Source organism: Bradysia coprophila, assembly GCF_014529535.1.
Source record: "Bradysia coprophila strain Holo2 chromosome X unlocalized genomic scaffold, BU_Bcop_v1 contig_130, whole genome shotgun sequence".
Taxonomy (NCBI): Eukaryota; Metazoa; Arthropoda; class Insecta; order Diptera; family Sciaridae; genus Bradysia; species Bradysia coprophila.
In genome coordinates, this window is record NW_023503296.1 from 1,996,467 (window position 1) to 2,020,130 (window position 23,664).

Below are 23,664 nucleotides of genomic sequence, written 5' to 3' on the forward strand. Positions count from 1 at the left end.
CATTGCCGAAATACTTGTCATCGTTAATCACTTTCAGTATTTTTTAACCGCAATCAACGATTGACCAATAAGGTGATGATAACGGCTGGCGTTTAAATGATAAACAATATAGGTCGAGTCGAGTAGGTTGATTCTTGTGAACGATTTACGAAATGTAATCAAATTGTTAAACACCTAGTTTTGACCAGTTCCAAATGTAGAGTGCCAAACGGCAGGGGTAGCAATTTTAAACTGAGCCGTTCATTCAAAAGTGATTCGAGAGCGCCAGATTAATTTTTATTATAGACTGTTATGATCAGAGCGAGAAAACCGAAGACTAGTTATTATAACTTGCCTTGGGGTACTTGTCAAAATAACTTCTTCTCTTTCATCATTACACTCTATAAGGTTAGTGCAGAGAGCCGTTGTAATTGTATTTCCATTGTTTCATCTGCGAGGCAAACAAACACAGAGATCCTCTCAATCGATTTTTATTCAGATTTAACATATGATTTATGATTCAACGCATGATTCACTTGAGATACACTTTCGTCTACATACATTGGTCTTTCTTGCTAACATATTCAACGCATCTGGATGGATCAGTTGGAAAGTACTCCTGGCATTTCGTCATCAAACGTTTCAGTCCTTGAATGTATTTTCGCTGTGTCTCGTCATTCATAACATGGGCCACATTTTTGGAGAAAATCTTTTCACGTCCCGTACGAGCATGGATACCAACCATGGTAACACCAATTGGCCACGGTGAATTTCCTATTGCCATCTGTAGATACGCATCACTGGCTTTAATGTAATTCCGATTCAGCAGGCGCTTCGTTATATCGGTCAAACTATCCAGAATGTCCTCAGGAAGTGTTTTCTTTTTCAGTTTTCGCAGTAGCGGTTTCATATAGACCTTTGTCTGTGCACATGTGGCGCGAGCAATTTTAACGTTAGTGGACATTCGTTCGGTTTGCGAATAAGAATTCACTTGAGTGTGCCACATCTTTAAAATGAATTCGAGGAACGTGCTGATGACCATGTGATCGTGATCCTTATTGTTTCGTCCCAGGTTCTTGGCCATTTCCTGAATTTGATCGTACGTCACCGAATCATCGATGACGATCTCATCGTTCACTTTGTCAGATTTGTTTTGTTTGATCTCCTCGGAACAGGCTAAAATTTCATCCAAATATTGTTGGTCGACCTGGTCCATAGCTTCCTGGAAATCATTGCGGAAACCATGGTTCACTTCGGGCTGAGTAATTTCCAAGTGCCGGAGTCGCCGAAATGCATCCAATTCATCTTCGCCGAAGAGCATTATCGCTTCACCACGGTCCCGTAATCGTTTAATGACTTCGAGTCGTGGTAGAAGCTGTTGGTCCGATTCGTTTGTAGAAGTCGTAGCTGAACAAACGGAAATAGTTACATTTGAGGTGAGAAAAAATCGTAGAAAAGTGGAAGTATGTTATGAGATGGAACTGATGTCATCTACGCATTTTTGAAAGTTTTGTGTTCGCTCACCATAATTTGTGTTCTTTTGCGGTGATGTGTTCTCTTCCTTGTGGCCGTATTTTTGCAGATATTCCTCTTCTTCCTTCGCCAAGAGATCTCCTCGTTTAAAGTATTTTTTGCTTTCGTCCTAAGTTTGATTGCAATGTTAGACAAAATGTAGAAAGGAGGCAAGTTCTTGCAACCTTGCATTTAATTGCACTTACCACAAGCTTTTTATCCTCGAGAAGTTTGCGTTTTCTAGCTATTTCTGCCTTCAAAATTTCCATTGTTACTTATTCTGGTTGGATAAACGTATTTGTTAATTGTAAACACAAAAGGGAATTTTTGTTTTGCTTAATTCGTAATGTCAACTTGAACAATATTCTTCTTATTATTACACCGAATGTTGCACTTACTTTCCAGAGGCCATATAAGCATTCAAGAGTAAAAAAGACTGTTATTTTGAGAGAGACGAAAATATTATTCGGACCAGTCATTTCATCTATTATGTCCTGTTCAGACAAGTTATTTTGACTTGCCTTAAGAGATATATCAAGAGAAGACCGAAGACCAGTTTATTATATCTTGCCTTGGGGGACTTTGTCAAAGTATTTGCTTATCTTCAACATGTTTAGACGCGAGCGAGAGGACCGAAGGCCAGTTTATTATTCTCTTTGATCATAATACTCTATGAAAAAATGCAATGACAAGTTATAATTAACTGGTCTTCGGTTTACTCGCTCTGAACGTAACAGTCTACAGAGTAAAAATTTTGACATCGAGATCAGTTAAATTAACTAGTTTTTCCTATGTTTCCACTACGCTCTTTTAACACTGTATAGACTGTTATGATCAGAGCAAGAGTTCCCAAGACCCTATAATTAAACTTGCCTTGGTGTACTTGTCATTGCATATTTTCTTTTTTATTCGTTCCAGGAGATTAAGGATTTGAAGGTAGAACTGTGCGCCGGTCTCAGCCGATGAGGTCGGCGGATAATTTGACGCCGGTGGGTATCGGCAGCCGGCTACGTCAAAAAATAAGTCGACGTCGGCGGCGTCGGCGGCTAAATCGATATAACTGAATAAAAGATCCAAAAGTTTTCAAAAACTCAATTTATTGAAGTTCGTCGAAAGTGGCGTAATTTGTAGAGGATGGTTGCTCTTTGATGTTTTGTATAAACAAAAAAATTGTTAGCATTACTTAGCAAAAGGCTCGACTTTCTACTAATCCAGCAATGAAAAATTTTCTTTTGCTGCTAGTCATCAGGGTAGACAGTATTCTTTTTGCCAACATTGAAAGTGTCGACATTTCCTTAGCATAGTTCTTACAAAAAATCGATATTGCCGACCAGCAAGTTATAGTAAATAGTGAATCTCACGGTCGCCCTCATTTTCTTATCTACGTCTGTCTGACGTGTTGAAGACTTGAATGTTTTTCGACCATTTCTTCAAAAACCTTTGATGAGGATTTCAGCCGATACAGCCGCTAACCAAACGTCGGCTAATGGCGGCTGAGAGTGTGTCAGCGGCGACTACCGGCTGATCCTAAAATCGGCTGGCGTGGCCGGCGCGGCCGGCTGGCGCACAGTTCTATTTGAAGGATGTTATATCTTTGGAACAGTGTGAACAATCTCTAACTGCTGAGAAATGAAATAATTCTTCCAAAACAGCTGATATAAGTCCAAATGTGGGAAATGTTACACTGGTAACATGCATCCTTTTAAAACAATTGGCATCATTTTAGGTGACGCATTCTGCACCTGACAGCAGAAAGTATTTATTATAAAGAAAATGTTGCAAAAAATTTGCGTCACAAGTGGCAGATGTTGAGGAAATGCTAAAATTCAAAAAAATGGAGAACAATAAATCCAACACAATCCAAATCATCTGTCGCTTTGTGAACAATTTTTTTTTTTTGTAAAATTTTCTTTATTTCTTGATAAAATGTTTGCGTTTAGGTGCAAAATGCGTCACCTCAAATATCAGTTGTTTTGGAAGTATGCGCGTGACTTTTGTCACATTTTCCTTTTAAGGGTTAACTGCAATGCATTTTTCCAAACCAATTTTCCCATTGGAAGCTGTAAATGGTTATCAGTTCGTTAATTTTTAATTTCTCAATAAATTTGATGATATCGTTAAAGCTGTCTGAACATCATCGCTACGAACTAACTTAAGTTACGAAAACATCTTAGCAATGGGTATTCTGGAATTTTTCTTCAATTGCAGCCGAATTTTCATCCAGTTTCTCCAGATCATTTCTGCATAAATGCATCACAACACCGGCACCGACTGAATCTCCCATTACATTGACGACGGTTCGAATCCTGTCCCTAGATAAATATGCAATTTTGTTTGTTCATTTTTTGCCGTGCCATTACAGCGAAACACTTACAAAAGCCAATCGACCGACATAATTAGTCCAATTTTATCTGTTGGAGCACCGACCGCCTCCAATACCATAATTAGTGTAACTAAGCCTGCTGAGGGAATGCCGGCTGCACCTATACTTTTAGACCAATTCATGTGTTAATTATCATAACGAAAATTGCCGTTAAAGGTGCTCAAAAAATCAGAAATGCTTTAGGAAGTGTTTCACGTAAATATTTTTAGAAATTTTCCTGAACTCTATTAACCTGTCACAGTTTTAAGAATACAGTTTTACTATTCAAACAATAACTTCATTTGACCGAAGATTTTCAGAGACTGATTTCAGAAATCTTTTACTTCATTTGTTTTGAACCTGATTTTTGCTACATAAGAGCTCATCAGTCAGAGTTTGTCGTTTATTCTTGCTGTAGTTGTCGATAACAGATGACAGCCGTTTATAACAGGTTAAATTCAAATTATGTTACTGTTTTGCACATATAAAAAATCCCACTTTCGTATGGTAACGAGGATCGAGTAGATTTTGAATCGAGGTCAGGAAAATTGTTTTTTTTTTTTTACTTAAACGTGTTTAAGATTCCTGATTTTCGCCAGTTTTTAACGGCAATATTCATTAAAACAAATTTACACTTGATTCGGTCTAACCTATACTCGCTGCTGTGGCTGTTATACTTAACAAAACGAAATTTTATTAGGTACAAATCGACAGATATTGCAGGATCAGGACATATACCTAACAGCCACAATTTTCCCGAATGTCAGCTCGACTCCATAATATTGTGCCATAAATAGAGCAGCAACCGCTTGAATTAGAAACATTTGAAAAATTACGAAAATGTAAAACTTAGAAGAAAAACCTTCGTATAAGGCCGTTCCGTCCATATTGATAACTGCACCTATAGGTACCATGAATTTGGCCAGATTTGAGTCCACCCCATTTTTTTCAACTAAGCATTGTATGGTTACAGGCAACGTAGCTGAACTGAAAAATCATTTCGATAATTGGTTTCGGTAACAAAACCAATAATCTCTACCTGGACGAAGTTCCGAACGCTGTCATGAGTGCTTGGCTTAAGCCTCCAAAAAATTTGTATGGATTCGCTCTAGTAAGTGCAAAGTAAATTATTGGTAAAACGACGAGTCCTTGAATGGAAAGACCAGCCGTTACGGTCAGAAAGTATAGACCAAGCTTTCCAGCAATGTCCGCTAAATTCTCCATTTTTACTATTTGTGACATAGTTAGAAAGAATATTCCAACTGGTGATAGAAGAATGACCCATTGCGTTACTTTCATTATCACCTTATCAAATTGACTGATAATTGCAGACAGATTTTGCACACTATCTCGAATTACACTGGTCGCAACGCCAAAGACACAAGACATGGCCACTACACCCATAATATTCAGACCATCGATATAGCTATCACTGCTTATATGCCATGTAAAGATGTCTAAAATCGCAGAACAGAAAAAAGTCCATTAGGAGTGTGTCTTACAGGCAATGCCAAATAGAACCTTACCATCACTTGGATTTCCCTGTTGCTGCGTAAGATTTGTCTGAAACTGTCTGGTGCAGGCCTGTACTATATTTGGCGGAAAGAGATTTCGAATGAGATCAAGCAATGTGTCCACTGTCGTCGAAACATGTGGTTTGTGGTGAGCCATGTCCTCTTCATCGGTTGTTCTATTTGAAGCATCGCTCCGATCTGCACCAGGCTGTATAGTCACTGTCAAAATAATTCCCAACACAACGGACAAAAATGTGGTGGTTATGTAGAATGCAACTGCTCGGACACCAATTTTTTTGGACAAGCTGAGGTCCAGCGATCCAATTGCGGTCATAATTGACGATGCCATTAGTGGTAATATCAGACACTTTAGCATACGCATGAATATTTCACCGATAAAGTTCAGGTACATAATGTCCCGTTGGTGCCATTGGGTGGATGATGTTGCACGTATAATGCAACCACATACGACTCCAAGTATTACCGAGAGAAACGTTGCAAATGTTAATCGTTGCTCTTTAAGGAATTTCTTCAATTTGGCTGTATCCATTCGGGTCATGGAGCACAGTACAATGTTTGATAATGTCATGACACAAAATAGAATTGGGTCTCGGCTCGGTTCAGTAACAACTTTTTTTTTGTTCTTAATTCACAGCAAAGTAAACTATGTCGATTCACTTGACACTGAAGTGAGATCTGAAGACAAAGCTTTTCAGTAGATTTTTTTCAAACAATTTATGTCGACCATCAGACAGCCTTTTTGTGCTGGCATTGAATGTAGCAGTGACGAATATACTGAATGATTAAAATTGTCAATTTTCGGCTGAATAATGTTTCATTGCTGAATTATTCCAAAACAAATATTGTCACTAACAGTTGCCGTATCAGACAAAGCGAACAAGTCCCATGCGCGATACAGACATTATTTGCATCAATTTATTTCAGAAATTAATTTTTCTCACCTTACAAAGCATGATAAATTTCAGCTTATAACATCATACTCATAACAGTGTAATGGAATCCACAGCGCATGTTAATGGGAATAACATCTGCGATTACTATTTGTTTGCTTTATGGTCGTGTTCTGAACAGAAAATTGATTAAATATTAGAATATTATTCATGACTGACGAAGACATTCCAAAGAAGTTAAGGCGACTTGTTTTAGAGATAAAATTACCATACTTTACGCTTGGACATCTGTGGTGTTGACCTATTAAATGGGAAGTTGCTAAGAGAGTCTCAGTTAACAACAGAAGACATGGCATTTACCTTCACCATCTGTTTGGTAATTGTCTTTGGGGGTTTCCCCTACTATTTGAAAGAAATCACTGAAGAAAGCGGGAGGTGAGTTATATCTAGTCGAGCTCGTAATGAAACAATGGTGATTCTGGATGCATAGCACTGAGCCAAGCACGAGAACAGAATTCTCAATAGAGGCAATTTTTTTGCAGATGCCTGTGTTCGAGTCCATATTTGAACATTGATGTTTCACTGGGACTGGGACCTGGTCTATAACCACGGTGAGCTTGAAATAACGTTTAGTCAAAAGTATTTACACACAGGGTTTTAAGCCTAAAATATGTCGGGAGGTCCCTAGCACTATTTTTATGAAAACATTGAAATCTCCGGATTGGATCTTTTTTCGACTTTTGTAATTTTCGTGATGAAAATATACCTGCGCCACGTTTGGATGCTTCTGACCAAAATGGGTGAGGTTTTTGTGTTCTAATCAAGTTCTTTCATTGAGCTTGGGTCGACAATTTTCTAACGATATGCCATATCTGATAAATATAATAGATTATGGGTACTTAGTGACAGACTGGCTCTCACCTCGACGAAATATTGGAAATGACTCAAGAAATGAAGATTGATTTAGAGAACTGAGGTGATATTGGACCATGACACATCGTTGCATATAGGTGCATGACCTGAACCTGATTTGATAATATCTGTTTTAAACCGGGTCTAGGGAAGAGATTTCGGTAAAAACGGTTTCGGTAAAACCGGTATTACTGGATCCCGAATACCGGTAATAGATAAAGTTGTCGAAACCAACGTAATTTTCTTGGAAAAATATCAATAAACGAATGAAATCGCATAACTTTGCCTTTACAATTTGGTAGAAGTACCTGGATTATAATATTTCGGTGCATAAGAGTGATAGCCCTTTGCTAATTTCAAATGAAGTCACCCAAAATCTTAGGATGTCTAAAAATTTGCGTTGTGATATTGTAAATTTAAACTTCAACTATTCCTTCCTAGAAATTCTACACTAAAAGGTTGTGATCTCTGATCTCTAATTGTCATGACGAATGGTCTAATAGCTCTTCTGAAGAGACATCCTTAATGTAGATCTATTTCTAGCTTTCACTAAAACTTTGCGTCAGTTTAGATTACAGAGTACACAGTTTCTTTTTATCCAAAAAATTTACAAGTATAAAAGCACATTAAAAATTTCGTCCCGAATACATAGCTGCGGAATGTAAGCGATTATGGACCTTTTGAAAATTCGAAACCATTGATCTTATTTAAACCAAGCGTCCATAGAGCAGCGATACAAAATCGAATTGTGTCAGATAAACCCCTTGTTTATTGAAAATTACATGAGATAAACTCTATCGTTTATTTTTGTAAGAAAAAATGAGGACTAAGACCCAGTTTGAATTTGTGTAGCTGCTTGAGAGATGTTTTGATTTCATTGAATATGTCAATCAATTTTCTAAACGGTTCTGCTGATTAAATCCACGCGTTCTTAAATTTGAGAAGAGGTTCAAGGAATTCAAACAACACGAAAATATAACAGAATGAAGGTACGCTTCTACTCCATGACTGTATTTAAAGGTGGCATATTGGAAGTAATTTTTCAAACTGAACGAAGTTTTCAAAATAGTGATGTGCATTAAAATTAAAACCAGTCTGAAATGATCTACACATTAAATTCTTGGACTGTTTTTGAGATTTATGGAGAAAAAAGAATTCAATGAAACACCGGTATTACCGGAAACCGGTATTGCTAAAAACCTTCCGGTTTCCTTTCCCTAACCGGGTAACATCAGGTAAAAGTGATCCTAACTTTAAAGGAGAAAAAATGATTTGAATCAGGTGAAATTTGTTGGATACGAGATACACACACTTCAATTGGGGCAAAAAGTGGGTTTGTTTGTTCACTCCTTTCGAGGCGGTCACGATCAAGGTCAATATGATTTTTTCGTTTTTATTTTAAATTTTATTTGTTAAAATTCTTACTGTAGTACGTTGTTTTCATATCGGTTTTCGTTTTTTTTTTTGCTTAGATTTAAAAATAAATAAATAAATTACAACATTTACCTAATACGAAAATAGAAATCATCGTTCTAACATTACTAGGCCATAATAATACACACTGATGTGATTCGTTAATCAATTTTTTCAGCTTAAAGAAAGTGCAAAAAAAATATTTTCTTATGTTTTACGAAAATTCATTCATTTAAAATTTAAATAAAAAAAAAATCTTAAAATCAGTCTAACTTAACAAAAAAAAGTTACAAAAAAAAAATTGTTGTCGAAAATCAAATATAAGAATCGACTTTTGTGTTCCAAACTGTTTACGTTTCTTACATTGGATTTTCAAAAGAAAAACATTGAAAAAGAATTTAAATTTCACCAATGATTTGGGGATGTATACCAACAAAAAAAATATTGTTGGACTCTAGACAATGTCACCATATTACTCACTCTTTTACTTATCTGTGCTTGTTTCCTCTTTATCGTTTTCATCATCGTATACTAAAGCTTCTATGCTATCAACTTCTTTAGCCACCTTATTCGCTTTCGGAGCAACGGATGGACTTTCCTTCATATCGGCAGGGTATATGGGTTTAAATCCAGACTGAAATTCCGGCTGAAAACTTTCCGAATTGAACGCTTCGGTGTTCACATCCATATCGTCCATGTCCACGTCCTGGTTATCCGATTTCTTATCGTCATTTTCAACATTTACGTCCGATCGGTTAATAATTTCCTTATTTTTAGCCAAATTTTGAGTTGATGTCAAAACAGACCATCCATTTCGGTGATCTGGAGAATTGCCTAAGTTGACGCTGGGGTAGAATGGTGCTTGGAAATCCTGTTGATAGTTTTCTCCTCGGGACGGGTTTCCAAATTCATCGGTATCGCCTTCGGATTCGTCACGAATTTCGGGAATGACTGAACTAGCATGATTGGCGTTTGAAAATTTGTCGCTGTGATCATAGTAGTGTGTCGGCTCGGTTGGTGTGTAGGCAATTGCAATTGGACGTTCCGTCAATCTGAAACAAAAAGAAATGGTAAAATTGTCTGAATATTACGTTAGTTGATCAACAAACCTCGTTAATTTGCTCGAGATTTTCTCTTCGTTGTTACGATTAAAGTTGAATGCTCCTTTGTTCACTACTTTGCCCTGCGCATCGACCGGTTCTTCGCCCAAATTATATACACCGTTGGTTCCATAGAAAGGCTCTTTTTTGAAATAAATTTGTCCGTTTGCCTCTAGTCCATTCTCTGGCCGTTCAAGTGGATATGGAAAGTGTTGTTTATTTCCTTGTTGGCCGGGTTTCTGCTTGACCATCAATATTGGTTCTTGTTCTTGACGAATAACTGTGAACGGAGTATTTTGGTATTCGTTTCCGGCGCCAATTGAGTTGATTTCGGATGGAGGCAAAGGGGGCTGTTCACCTCTCTGCCCTACAACAACTGGATCCGTTTCTTTCTGACCGATTACATCTAATTTCATTGGAGACGTTTTAACTGGATACACAACATAGACAGGGGGCTTGTCGGATGCTGTGTGAACTGAAACAGGTGCATCAGGATTCTTATTATGTGGCAGTGTGTTCTGTTTTGATGCGTCTTTCTGCAATAGCTTTTGATACTGAATCATCTGTAAGGTGACTACAGGTTCCAACTTTCCCCGTTCTTCAACTCTATCTGGCATTTGTCCTCCAATTGACCTACGTGGAATGTTTCTTTGAAATTCGTTGTTTTCATAAATCGGAAGAGAGTCGGATTTAGCTTCGGCTACGTCGATTCCACCATGTCGTTGTAACGGCATACCGTCAATGAAATGACGGTGTGGATGATTGTAAACACGTTCGTTCGGTGATGGGCGCAATTGGAAATATCGACGATTTTGATCCATTTGTTCTGGTGGTGGAGGGCCAGCCATTTTCGCATTAAAAGAGTTGGCCGCAGTTGGGGGTCGTCTGAACGACGGATTTGGTCTTCCATTCTGATTGTTATTGTTATGTTGGAGCCGTTGTTGTGTTTGTGGTAATCGTGCCCCGAAAGGAGGCTGACCCATTCTCACATTTGCCGCGTCTTTATTGTGTGGATGTCCTTGTCCAATTTTGGCATTAGGTCTGAATTGTGGAAGAATATTTGGTAGAGGACGATCATTATTGATTGGACGGTGCACGCCAGGAAGTGGATTTCTCGTTAAATCATTGTGGCCGAAATGTTGTGGAGGTCTCGTAATGGGAGGTCGGTGATTAATTTCCGAAATTTGTTGTTGCGGATGATTACTCGATTCTTCTGGAGGTGTTAAATCATTTGAGATTGTCGGATAGTTTCCTTGCACGTTAGGCACTTCTGCATGCCGATTCGGCTGCAGAGTCTGTTGTCTATTCGGTTCGTGTTGTTGTGGATTTTGATGAGCAAATGGACCGTTTTGATGTGAATTCTGTTGCTGAGCAAACTGAGGGGGAGATTGTTGCTGGTGGTGCTGCTGGTTTTGCTGTTGATTGAATTGATATTGGGGTTGTACGAATTGTTGTTGTAGGGGTGACTCATATTGCTGAGCTTGAGCGAATTCTTGCTGTTGTGTGAATTGAAGCGTATGAGGTCCTGGTGGTGGTGGTTGTTGTTGTTGCTGCTGTTGTTGATGTTGATTTTTTTGTACTTGGTGCAATGAAATGACTTGGTTATTGTTGTTTCCACCATCAGGTTGAATGTGGCTCGGGTTGTCTTTATTTTCTTGGAATGTAACCAGGTTGGTACTATCCAAGAAATCTGTGTTGCTGGCCGCTAGATGCTGAGCATTGACTGTAGCCTGAACAGTTTCACTATTTGGTGGGAATACAATGTGTCCACTGCCAGTTTGTGGTAATGCTATTGGAGCGATGAAATCGCTTTTGAAAGTTCCAGTTACTATCGGAGCGTTCTCGAATTTGTCGACCGGGAAACGGATACCCGAATTTGGATTTTTCGATGGTTCTGATTCCGATTTAATTTCTACTGTTGTCGGTCTTTCAGTTGTCTTAGTCATAACAAATCCTTGTGGTTTCATTGACTGATAACTGTTCTCGTCATAATATGTTCCGTATTTGAAATCATTTCCTACCGCTTGGTTCGACGTTGGAGTTTCCTTTGCATTTGTTCCCAAATAATGAGTACCGACTGATTGCTGGCTACCTAGGACAAACGATGCCGAATCTTGATCCGGTGATATGACAATGTTGTTCATGCTGGAAACCGGCTTGTACTGAGCAACATTAATATTTGGTTTCTGCACTTCATATTTTACGTACTCGTTTCCGATATTCTCCTCACTAACACCAACAAAAGAACCGTTCTGTAAGATGGGCTTTCTTGTTTCAATTTCCACGCTCGACTCACTAAATGAGTCGTAATGTTGGCTATTCGAGTGTTCGGGCATTTCATCATCTAGCAGCGAGTTAAACAATTCGGAAAGACTCATGTCATTCGGGTCCTTTTTGTTAGACATGCTGCTGTACACATCTCCTGGGCTCCTGGTAGAATAACCAATTGTTGGTGAAGTTGTTGTTCCCAATGTTGGCAATGGTCGAAATGGTGAGTGTATGGTCGTAGGTCGTTGAATTATGTTAGCTGTGGTTGGTGAAGGTGTTGTCAAAAAAATGAATGGTGTTGTGGATGTTGGTGGAGCAGTCGTTACAACTGTTGTACTGTGTAATTCCTTTAAGCTTTCAGTTGTGGTGGATAACGGACGTTTTCGGATTGTGGAGTATTTGTATTTGGTGGTTGTGTATTTTGTCGGCTCTCGTGTGAACAAAGGCTTAGGTGTTGTAGTGGCTTGTGTAGCTTCCGTTGTTGGAGTTGTTGTAATCGTTGTTGACGAAGTCGTAGCTATCGTGGTCAATGGTGGAGGTCTTGTCGGTGGATTTGTAATCTTTGTCGCAACGGTTGAATAGGTTTCTGTGTACAACTGAGGTGATGATTTAGTTGCATCCGGTAAATGAAGTTTAGTCGGAGCGGTGTAATATTTTGGTGAAGTTGTCGTCGTAGTCGAATAATTTTTATGGTTCGAAATGAAGTTCTTGTTGTTTCCTTGATACTTCAAATTAGCATAGCTTGACGACACTAACGGATAGACGAATTTCGACGATGAATATTTCACAGGTAAATTGAGGAAATCATGAAAATTCGGTGTATGAATACTGTTTGTATTCAAGCTGATATCCTTGTCCGTTTGTGGATTAATAATAGTCGGTGCACTGCTGATACCCGACGACTTTTTCGAATTGAAATCTAACATTCCAGACACTGGATCCTTTTCCAAATAAAAAGGTTTTCCATCGTTGAATATCTGTTTCGGCAAAATGTAGCTGCTGGTCACAATGTCCTTATCCGAATTGGATGATAATTCGTCATTGGCACCTTCTTCGTATTCGTCATACGAATTGGCTCCACATGTCGCATGGCTGACCAAGAGTATGACCATCAAATACAAAATCGCTTTCATTTCTCTGCCGTTTTATCTGAAATGCAAACAAAAAAGTAAAGAATTTATATTCCAGTCACACGTATCGTTCTTCATTAAAATATTACTTTATTAAAGCCACTGACTATTATTGATAACTGTTAATGCTTTGCTAAAAATCCATTCAATTTTATATTTATGCTGGTGATTTTCAATTATTAATATTTTAATTTCGTTCTTCTTCGTACATTCTACCTACATTTTTTGTACATTCAAAACGATTTACTTTGGCAGACATTTAGGAACTTTATACCATTTAGTCGATGCGTTATGCGTTATTCAACCCAATTTAATTTAATTTGTTTCAATGAATTTCATAGCAAGACATTGAATACATTATTACCAACGGATGTATCTCTATTTTGACACGGTATCGGAATTTGGTCTTGTGTATGAGTTTTTTTCTAGTTAGGAATAGGATTACAGTTTCATGATAGTCGATCATTGGCGTCAATATTTCAGTGTAAAAATCGTAATAGATCTAGATCAGTCTTTACATGCAGATTTTGAAAATTGATTGATGGAAATTCGAATATTTTGATAAGCTTTCGCCAGAGGTGCTCGAGTAAATTTAATTGGTAAAATCAAAAAGATCTCAGGTGACCTTTACTGCTAGAGTGTAAGACAAATCAGATTTTTTTTTAATGACCCATGTCTAGTCAAGACAGTAAACAACAGTCAGCCTTGTGTCTAGTGGAGTTAGAAACAGATGCGACAGTCTCATGCGTTGAATTTAAGTGTCAGTCGGTTTTATCTTGACTCGGAGTGTTTTTTATTTAAGAAAACGAATTCAAAAGTCCCTTTACTAGTTCAGATCTTTTTTTTTGAAATTTGGTTGTTAAAAATTCCAAAAAATTCTTAAATTCTTTAATTCAAAAATTTGTTTTAAAAAATAGTCTTGATTACTAGAAACTGACAATAAATAAAAAAGGATCTTTCATACCATAATCACTATATGTGACAACAGGTGGGAAAGTGAAGAGGTGTTGCTCGGTTAAAGACCATTTTGTTTACTGTCAGCTTGTTGTAATCGAGACTAGTGTATGCGTGGCTCGTATGCAGCTAACACATATCGTAAACCAAACGTTACCTAGCTTTGTAATAGAAAAAAGTGGAGTACTAAGTATGCGAAAATTTCCATACCTTTGCTGCTAATATTGGTATCAAAATATTATTCTATTTGACGTGGTAAAACCTCTATTACCCTGCTAGGTGCTTTGGTCCTAGCGATCTATTCTTGCGGTTCGTGCTGTATTTGTTTAATTCTAATGTGGATTATGTTGAGGGGAAGTATATAAACTAATAATTCTAAAAAGAGAATTGACCGCAAGAAAAGGTGAATGGATCTCAGACAAGAGAGAAGTGATTCAAATTACTAAGACAGAAAGATGTTCCTTTTACTTTCCTCTTTTCCTATCGATCAATTCCTGTTTTTGAGCTATCAATTTCTTTTTTCGGGTAGTCCTGTTAATTTTAACGTTGAAATGTAAATAGCAAGAGTTATTGTTTAAAAAAATTGATTCAGAGATTTTGAGAGCTTATTGAATTCAACAATCTGGTAGGTAAAATTTTAATTAAAAAAATGCTAAGGATGAAAGTTGACCTCGAAAACCACTCATATAAACTAAAGACCATAGAGACTTTACTACTACTACTACTACTACTACTACTACTACTACGCAATGATACCAGAATTTCTGAATTTTTGAATCTACTTTATTCGTTAACGTATATGAAGTTTGTTTGCTAGAGAGGGTATTGTACTATGTCGTCGTTTTTATTGAGGTTACTCGTTACACATGTGATTGATATACACTTATCAAAATGCACGTTATTACCGTACTTAGCTGAATATTTGGGAATTGTTTCTATATGCTCTGTTTCAGACATGAGACATTCTACACATTCCAGATCAACTCAACGTTTGTTCGTTTCCCACTTAAATATCTATAACAATCTTTCGTTTCATTTTGATCAAATTAGCGCACCGTTATTCTGTTTAGATAAAATTAACTGTTTAAAAAGTGAAATTGTTGTTACTCAGCTAACATTACAATGCTGTTTCTCTGCTACAAGAACAATTAATTAAGCCAAGTCAGTCGAATGATTTTTCGGTAAAATATTCTGCAATTTGAAATTATAATTGTTTCGTTCAATTTTAACTATACATTCGAAGGCGTTACAAAAAGAAATGTTGCTTACAGTCACGATTCATACGAAAAGTAGCTTCAAAAGCTTAGTCATTCTCAGTTTTTACAATTAAAAATATTTTTGCAAATTTCTGTATCGCTAATGTGCTTAAAGAATTAAACTAAATTATGTTTTACGTAGCTGTTGGAAATGAAAATGGTGTGTGGATATAGAAACCTGTGAGATCAAAAGATCAGATCACACATATATCGGTGAAAATTGGAGCTGCTCCTATATTTGGAATGTAAAAAAGAAAAAGAAATCATAAGCGGTTTTGCGTTAATGAACCAAGAAATATATAAAACTTGTGAAAAATAAGAGTAAAGAACAACATTTCTTTAAACAAATTTTTAATATTTTTTTTTATTACTGGGATGGAAATAATATTATGATACCCAGTTTAACCAAAATTCTCAATATTTTTCTTGAATTAATTAAATGTCTGACACACTTAAATAGGTATATATCGGTAGGTAGACATTCCATCTTATCAAGAGCTTTGTGGTTATACACACAAAAAAAAATAAAGAATTTATTTGTGTCAACACTACTTGTATTAAGACGAGAAAAGAAAAAAAAGTAAAAATCCAATTTTATTCCAAATTTAATAGCGAACATTTCCGACCAAATCTTAGAGAAAATAAAATAATTTAAATAATTTTTATTTGGAATATTTATATGATACAACAAAAAAAAAGTCCAAAAAAAATTACTTTTTGAATAATAAATTTACGTGATGTTAAAGCATAAGGTACACCTAAATGCCTATATATATTCAAAACATAAGATAATACACTAAACTCATTAAATTGAGTATAAAAAAAAAGACAAACAAAAAAAAATCAGAAAAAATGTAACTAAAGAGCAAATCGAAAATAAAGCTTTTATCGATAGATGAATGACCTACGCAAGTTATCATTTATGAACCAAAACGTAAACCAGTTTTCAGTCGTGTTTTTTTTTTCTTTCGTTTTATTTTTTTTTTCTCCTCTCTTTGAGGTGTAACATTCTGTTATAAGTTGTTACCTTGACCTAATTTACATTCAAGATGTATAATGAGCATCAGTTTTTAAAAATAAAATCATTTTCTTTCTATTTTTATTATAAATGGTACATGAAACAACCTGATATGACTATAGAATAGATGAATTTTTTGAGGAATTAAAATTTAAGAAAGAAAAAATTGAAAAAATAAATAAATAATTTAACTAATCGATCTAAGTCAAATGAGTGTGATTACTTATTCAAGTGTGATTAACCTCTTTATATTGCATCGCTTTCGTTTGTAACCACACTCTAGAATTCTGAAAAGAAAGTTGTCCTCCCACATTCCTTTGAAAATTTAAATCGTTTTTTTTTTTCGTGTATGTCTTCGATTATAATGTTCACGAAACGTGGCGTTAAAAAATTATTAGTCATGAATGGCCTTACCCACCCAACAGACACTGTCAATATATATATACACAAAAGCACGTAATGTTTATGATATTTCTATATTGATTAATAAACAAAAATACAGAAACAAAAATTCGTATGTCTCTTGATCTTGACTTTGCTCGTTGTGTTTAACAATAAAGGAAGTCAAGAGAGGTTGTGTCTGACCTGTTTTTTATTTTCTTTTTATTTCATATTTGAAACGGTGTTGTACATTCGATTTACTTGTTTATGCAAATTCATGAGACTATTATTTGCAATTACAATTTGAATATTTAATAGAATATTTAGTTTTGAACAAAAAAAAAAAAATTTACGTTTCGCTAATTTCTTTCCGGCTCTCTTACATTATGTAGTTATGAAAAGAGAACGTTACGTTATATGTATGCTTAACACAAAAATGTAATAAAATAAATATTCATATCCGAAGTGTACGGTATTTGGTTATTCGGTTCTGACTGAATGATAGACATAGACAGACAATAATGATTTTGGTTTATTAAACTCAACCGAAATTTATTACCGAAACCAAGAATCATTCGTTCCAGAACTTTCAAGAGCTAGTTTCACTCTTATTTTTCACAAATGTTATATTTCTTGGTTCATTAAAAGATGCATCATCATGTTATTGACAACAACTACAAAAATACGGTTCTGTCGGTGATGTGATCTTTTATAGCAATTACTATATGTTAAAACTAGCGAAGTAATAGATTTCGCATCAAACTCATGAGCTCTTGTTTAGATAGAACGAGGTAAAAGACCCAAAAATTATACTGTTGACATGTTTGTCGTGTATGAAACGACCCAAAGAACTTCGTCACATATTTTTGGCCGAGATAATATTTGAATCTTTGGATTAATGGTTCATTTTTTTGCAAATTGAAAAAAAGTGTTTGAAGACACCACGATTGTATAAAAGCGAACACTTATGGCTTTATGGTAGAATGTATTAGCCATAGGTCAAGCTGAGGCCTGAGTCCTATGGTTCGATAAAACATAACAATTACACAGAGACCGTCAATTGTAGAAGATAGGTTTTTCATTTTGTATTGTCAATTTGGGATTATCAACTAACAGTGAGCACGATCGATAGATTTTGTTCTACATATGCAGTATAGTCTCCACATTCGCTAGAATTTAGCGTCTCTCAAACCTATTTCCCGTGCATTTATTCAACACATCATTTTTTGTACTTAATTGTGATTTGCTGAATCAAAGTGATTCTTGAACTTAACTTCACTTCGGTTTGAAGATTATTCAACATTCTGTGAACAGGGTCACCCGATCAAACAAGCTATAGTTTCGGAATATTCCGATCTAGACACTTGATGAATTGGAATCAAAGTGAATTCTATTCTATTGTAATCGTTTAATAAACATTTTTCTGTGAACCATTGGCGGAGTGACTACAATTACCGGTTCACACAAATACGTTTACCCATACAACTGTTATCGTCGTATCGAGTCATCTCACCAGCAGCGTAACTATATTGCTGATAATAAAATTGAACAATGAAACGCAACGTGCAACGTAATTCATAAATCACAGAAAAATGAATGAAATCAAATCAAAATTGCTATAGTGGGTATACTATGCATACATAACACATTGCATTATATATGTAGGTAACTATGTATACACCATCAACCAGCAGCTAATTGCAAAAACTTTTGAAGAAAAATAATGTTATTCATGAGTTTCAGTCAATGCAAGTATAGCTATAATGTGTAACAGGTTGAGAATACTGTGTTGTACACTGTTATGTACTTAATACAAACTAAAAATAAAACAAAAATAAAAACCATTGAAGGTACCACAAGAAGATATGAAACCGTCATATATTTATATATACAGCAACCACATAACCATATTGATGGTATAAGTTATATTGTTGTTTATATTTAAAAAAAACTTGTAGACAACGACGGATTCATATATGTGACCCATATTAAAATGATATTTTATTCTAACGGTATTCATCGCATGAACTGAATCATGCAATAAAATTAAAACAAAATTTTGTTATAATATTTTGGCTAATGGAAATATATGCTTTGCTTATTGTATGTGAACACACCGCACATATATGTGTATACGATGAGCACACAGTCTGATGCATAGTGTTTACAAGAAGATTAGATCACACACACGGCTTTTCTTTCTACTTTTTTTTCGTCTTTCAAGTAACATTGATTTATGCTCAGACCATTATTTTGTAGAAATTGCTGACGCGATGGGTTTAGAGTTTTAGCATTCCGAACCAATATGTAAGACGCACTCTGATGCATTGTTATCAGATGAACAAAAATAATAAACGTTAATAGGGCTGAGAAAGTTGTGATGCCGTGGCTGATTAGAATTATTCAATCAACCGAATCGTTGAATCGGAGAACAATGAAATGTCTCGTAAAATAATTGGGAAAAATCAAATTTAAGTAGAGCCACATTTCTTTGTGTTTAATGGAAAGTAATTTATTTAATGGCGTGGAAAAACTGCAGAATTCTATTTGTTAGACAAATTCAGAGAGATCGTTCTGAGACTCAATTTTTATCTTTTAAAAATGGTTTCTAAATCGATAAATTTTATGAAAGGTTCTGACTAAAATTCGAACATAAAGTAAGGTGCACTGACAAAAAAGTTTCGAAACGCTCACCTGTCGCAGGTAACTTTGTCTCCAGGTAATCTACATTATCTGCCGCAGCTGTATTTTTTGTATGGGGCGCTACAGCTGTGGCAGCTATTGTAGATTACCTGGAGACAAAGTTACCTGCATCAGCTGAGCTTTTTGAAACTTTTTTGTCAGTGTGTAGGCGAATACCTAATTAATTACCAACTGGTTCATAGACAGAAAATTGCTTCCCTTCCAATCATTTATATGTCAACTCTGCCAAACAGGAAGGAAATAGTTATTTATGCCATCAAGTATGCGCTTTTAGGCACTATTCGTGCATATTGTCACTCGAGACCTCAGTTAGACTATGAAAATACACATCGTGTGATTTTCACTAATCCTGTATTGCCTATTATATCTAAACTTAAAACAAATCTCCGATGTGAGTCGTTCTTCTTTAGCACCAAACTCTAAAAAAAATCTATTTATACCTCATGTAAAACTCTTACGTGAGGTATAAATAAGTTAGACTGCTTGCTAATTACATATCATTTACTAGTATATCCGACAGAAATTTTTTAGTCGTATTAATAGTCCACTTAGAACTTGTAAACCATTTTCCCAACTAATCGAATGCATAATACAAAGTAAAGTGTTTCGGTTCAACCATTGATGCAAGAAGAATTTGTTCCCGACACATGTGATATTTACAGTACTAGCCGAAGGTAAGGGTCAATAGAGACAGTACGCTCAGGACAAATGATGGAAGTGGTTGTGTGAAATGTTACAATCCGAGCCAGAGGCGAGGCTTCATCTCAAAGCATTTACGCCACCTCGATCCGAAATACCACTTCACAGTTCTAGCTATATGAAATACTATTACGTTGTTCTAAATGTCGCTTAAACTCGTCAGAATAAAAATTTGGGAAGACAAACGTAATGTACTCAATTCGTAAGTAGAAACTCTTCCGTATTAAGTTTTCCGTGTTAGTGGTTCTCAAACTTGAACTATTCCCATTTTAATCATCACAGAATAGTGGCATGTAAAATTTAATGCGAAACGATAGGGAGAAAGTGTTTGCGACTCGGGCTTCAAGCTCTACGCATGCCGAAAAAGCAACCTTTAGTTATGAAGAAAGGTAACGATTTCTTCATATCAATTCATATAATAACACCGTTCGTTGTCACAACATCGAATCAAAGTAATAATAATAAAAAAAAACTTTTTTTTAATTACAATTGCATTATACTCCCAATAACAACAAAATAAAATCAATTTCCTATTCGACTTACAAGTAAATTGTAATGACAAATTAAATGCAATATCATTTTGTAATTAAAAGAAAAAAAATTGCTTTTTATTTTTCATATATATGCAGAAATTCCTTTGGCATAAAGCTATACGCATCGATTAATTGCAATTTCTGTCATTAAACATGCAATTTTCATTTTCTCTTCACTTTGTTGACACACAATCAATACGTATGCGCGTACGTTACATCTATTTTTATATATATAAATGAAGCAATCATCAACACACCAGAAAAATTTAACAGAAATTTCTTTTAAAAATGCTTGTTTTCTTTACTCACTCGGTAAAAATGCGGAGAATGAAAAACGAAAGACTTTTTAAGCGACGAACCTTGAACCTATTGGCCTTAATGACGACACGGTTTCACCGTATGCAAAATGGGCCGTTCTTCTGATTAATTAATTTACTTGAATTAACTTTTCGGTTGTTGTATTCCAGTTTCCAGTTTTTTTTTTCTTTGAACAAATTTTGAATGAAAACGATGAACACAATACGAGTCACACTTTTTGTTTTATTATTGTTTTCTCTAACAAAATCTATCCATGTCCAATAACTCTATCACAAATCGACCTTTATTCATTTCGGTATTTCATGTTCTAAAACGTAACTCACTTATAGAGTCAATCGAAAACCAAATTTAACGGCAAATTTATATGATTAAGTTAAAAACTGGTAAACGCGACCGCACTTGTACACTGTTTACTGTTGAATGAGGAACGGAATGGTTAAAAGCGAATGGATATACCATCAAACGACTCTCTTGTGCACTGATAGTAGTTATACACACAGTCAGATATTTCGAGATATAAACATGATGAATATGATTCCGTTCCGTTGGAATAAGACAATCGTAGTACAAATTTGTGTTTTTTTTCTTGCAATTTTTACTTGAATTTTCATTTATTACCATTTACCTGTTTCGGTCATCAGTTTTTGTTGTGGTCGAAAATTTATGCGAATCTAAAAATGATTGACCCGATCACAAAAATAGAATTTTCATCACCGGAAAGTGTCATTTTATACTTTGTCCATAAAACTATTTCTACTAAGCGAGAAATATTTATTGACAACAAACATTACCGTTGTCGCTTATACATAATACGCTACCATACCAGGGCTATCATGGATGCTGGAACATGATTTTTAACGAGGCAAAAGAGGCAAAATCATAAAATGAAACGTGTCTACATCAAATATAATATCGAGAACGAGTTCTACTCAGATTTAATGTTCTCAATAATAAATTCAAAATATTGTTTTTTGATATGGTTTACGTGTATTCGGGATTTCTGCATTTTATCGCAATCGCTTGCAGATGGCAGAGGAATCTATCGACGAAAATAACAGGTCGAATAACTTGATACTTTTGCAAGTTATGCAATAGACACCACAAATATCATACCAGATGTGAACGATGATATATACGATTCGCCTCCCATCCCTGTGTGATACTGGGTCGCTTTTAGTAGAGTAATCCCAGCGCCCGAAAACAAGTGGGTCAATGATGTTCTCAGCATGAGCCAGAATCAGAGGGACTAGGGACGATAAGTGAACATTGTAGTCTGAAAAACCATCTGGGAAAGATGGGAGTCAGAAAAGCTCCCAACTTCAGCTGTTGCCTCGAAGAGACATCGGTGAATGTTCAAAGTTCTTCCTCTGAAGACACAGTAAGTGAAACTAAGTTCCTGGAAGAGATTTAATGGATAGACAAGGATATTTAATAAATTTGCATGATGAACAGTAATCAGTAATAATAACAAAGGCTCACAAGACCTATTTTTCATGGTCTGGAAACGGATCATCTCAATCTGAAAAATTTAAACCCCTGTGCGGAATCTTCTGTTTTCTGTCAATTATGTAAATAACCTATACGTTTTCGTACACATAGGTTGTGAATGACCCCAGTACATATCAAACTGTACCCAATAATTATCCAACTCCTTTAATTATAGGTCACAAATTAATGAAGACGTTCAATAGTTAAACCAGCACGTAACGGAACTACGACCGAAATGTGTACATCGCAAAATAGGTCAACCAAAAATGGTCTACGCTTTAAATTATACACTTTTGGGCCATATTATCGAGAAAATTACCACCATACATTTTTAAATCCGATTGAGTAATTTCTATAAATTGCAATGACTCATCTCTCGACTCTTTGCACTTGTTCAAGATATTTTTTTTATTTCGCGTAAAATTATTAAACTTTCCTTTTTTCAAGTGACGTCCATCGTTGACGGATTTAACAAAGTTCGAGTGTTATTTTGAGCTTTTTGCTGATCCGATTAATGACTTATACGCATTTCTTTTGAAATTCCAAACATCGTCTTTAATCAATAAAAATGTGAGTCGGTTGGTAATGCGCATAGCAGAAATATTTCTAAAGTGACAAAGAAGTTATTATTTCTATTGATATTATTGTTACTGTTGTAACAGTTGAATGACAATATTATATGCTCCTTATTTACATTGTTCGAGTTTGATTGAGGTACTGCATGATCAATAGTAATTTAAGTATCAAGTTCAGAATTGGGTCTCTATTTTTGTTACAATTAATTGATAATTAATAATTGAATATTTAACATCTGTTGTCGCCAACAAAATGATCGAAATATCCAACGAAATATTGTTCAGGGTATATGCCAAAAAGTGTAATGTGTACGTTCTAAGTCTTTCTTAGCGTGTGAGAGGTTTCCAGAAGGCGAGGTCTGGAATTGAATACGCTAAAAAAGACTTTTAGTCCGTTGTACGAATAATATTTTTCATATAGAACGGAGAAAAACTGAATTTTTTGGGTCCTTGCACTCAGCATCGTTCTCTTATGAGCGACTAGTCATCTCCTATCAATAGCGACGATGAAAATAAGCACTAGTGAATGTTGTCTTATATTGTTTCATGTTTGCTAAAACTAATTAAGTAAAAGACTTTGCACCGAACACAGGGCAATACTTTCTGCAAAACAAGTGGCAGATCTAATATTGCGTGAT

The 23,664-nt window shown here is 35.6% G+C and overlaps 3 protein-coding genes across 4 annotated transcripts; all 3 read right to left on the reverse strand.

Annotated features, from left to right (window-relative positions):
• Positions 1-454: 454 nt before the first annotated feature.
• Positions 455-13,201, reverse strand: LOC119067918 (pre-mRNA-splicing factor 18). 2 transcript variants are annotated; one of them, XM_037171220.1, is made up of 4 exons: positions 13,191-13,201; positions 1,698-1,765; positions 1,504-1,621; positions 455-1,386 (listed from the first exon to the last, which is right to left on the reverse strand). In XM_037171220.1, the coding sequence occupies exons 2-4, from the start codon at positions 1,758-1,760 to the stop codon at positions 533-535; spliced, it is 1,035 nt and encodes a 344-aa protein (XP_037027115.1). In that variant the 5' UTR covers positions 1,761-1,765; positions 13,191-13,201; the 3' UTR covers positions 455-532. The 2 variants fall into 2 exon arrangements, with proteins under 2 accessions (XP_037027115.1, XP_037027114.1); XM_037171219.1 differs by lacking the exon at positions 13,191-13,201 and having other exon boundaries at positions 1,698-1,852.
• LOC119067917 (excitatory amino acid transporter 3-like) lies at positions 3,562-6,333 on the reverse strand. The gene is made up of 7 exons (XM_037171218.1): positions 5,380-6,333; positions 4,893-5,310; positions 4,716-4,840; positions 4,592-4,661; positions 4,504-4,529; positions 3,866-3,974; positions 3,562-3,803 (listed from the first exon to the last, which is right to left on the reverse strand). Exons 1-7 carry the CDS (start codon positions 5,954-5,956, stop codon positions 3,662-3,664), a joined length of 1,467 nt encoding a protein of 488 aa, XP_037027113.1. The 5' UTR covers positions 5,957-6,333; the 3' UTR covers positions 3,562-3,661.
• LOC119067916 lies at positions 8,573-21,388 on the reverse strand. The gene is made up of 3 exons (XM_037171217.1): positions 20,955-21,388; positions 9,713-13,120; positions 8,573-9,655 (listed from the first exon to the last, which is right to left on the reverse strand). The coding sequence occupies exons 2-3, from the start codon at positions 13,102-13,104 to the stop codon at positions 9,088-9,090; spliced, it is 3,960 nt and encodes a 1,319-aa protein (XP_037027112.1). The 5' UTR covers positions 13,105-13,120; positions 20,955-21,388; the 3' UTR covers positions 8,573-9,087.
• Between the last annotated feature and the right edge of the window lie 2,276 nt (positions 21,389-23,664).

Coding starts and splice junctions, on each gene's coding strand:
- LOC119067916 (XM_037171217.1), bottom strand. CDS start 13,104: ATGAAAGCGATTTTGTATTTGATGGTCATACTCTTGGTCAGCCATGCG. Junction 9,656..9,712: donor ATCTCGAGCAAATTAACGAG/GTTTGTTGATCA, acceptor TTTTTGTTTCAG/ATTGACGGAACGTCCAATTG.
- LOC119067918 (XM_037171220.1), bottom strand. CDS start 1,760: ATGGAAATTTTGAAGGCAGAAATAGCTAGAAAACGCAAACTTCTCGAG. Junction 1,622..1,697: donor TCGAGGATAAAAAGCTTGTG/GTAAGTGCAATT, acceptor AATCAAACTTAG/GACGAAAGCAAAAAATACTT. Junction 1,387..1,503: donor GCAAAAGAACACAAATTATG/GTGAGCGAACAC, acceptor CCGTTTGTTCAG/CTACGACTTCTACAAACGAA.
- LOC119067917 (XM_037171218.1), bottom strand. CDS start 5,956: ATGACATTATCAAACATTGTACTGTGCTCCATGACCCGAATGGATACA. Junction 4,841..4,892: donor GCGTTCGGAACTTCGTCCAG/GTAGAGATTATT, acceptor ATGATTTTTCAG/TTCAGCTACGTTGCCTGTAA. Junction 4,662..4,715: donor CGGAACGGCCTTATACGAAG/GTTTTTCTTCTA, acceptor TTCTAATTCAAG/CGGTTGCTGCTCTATTTATG.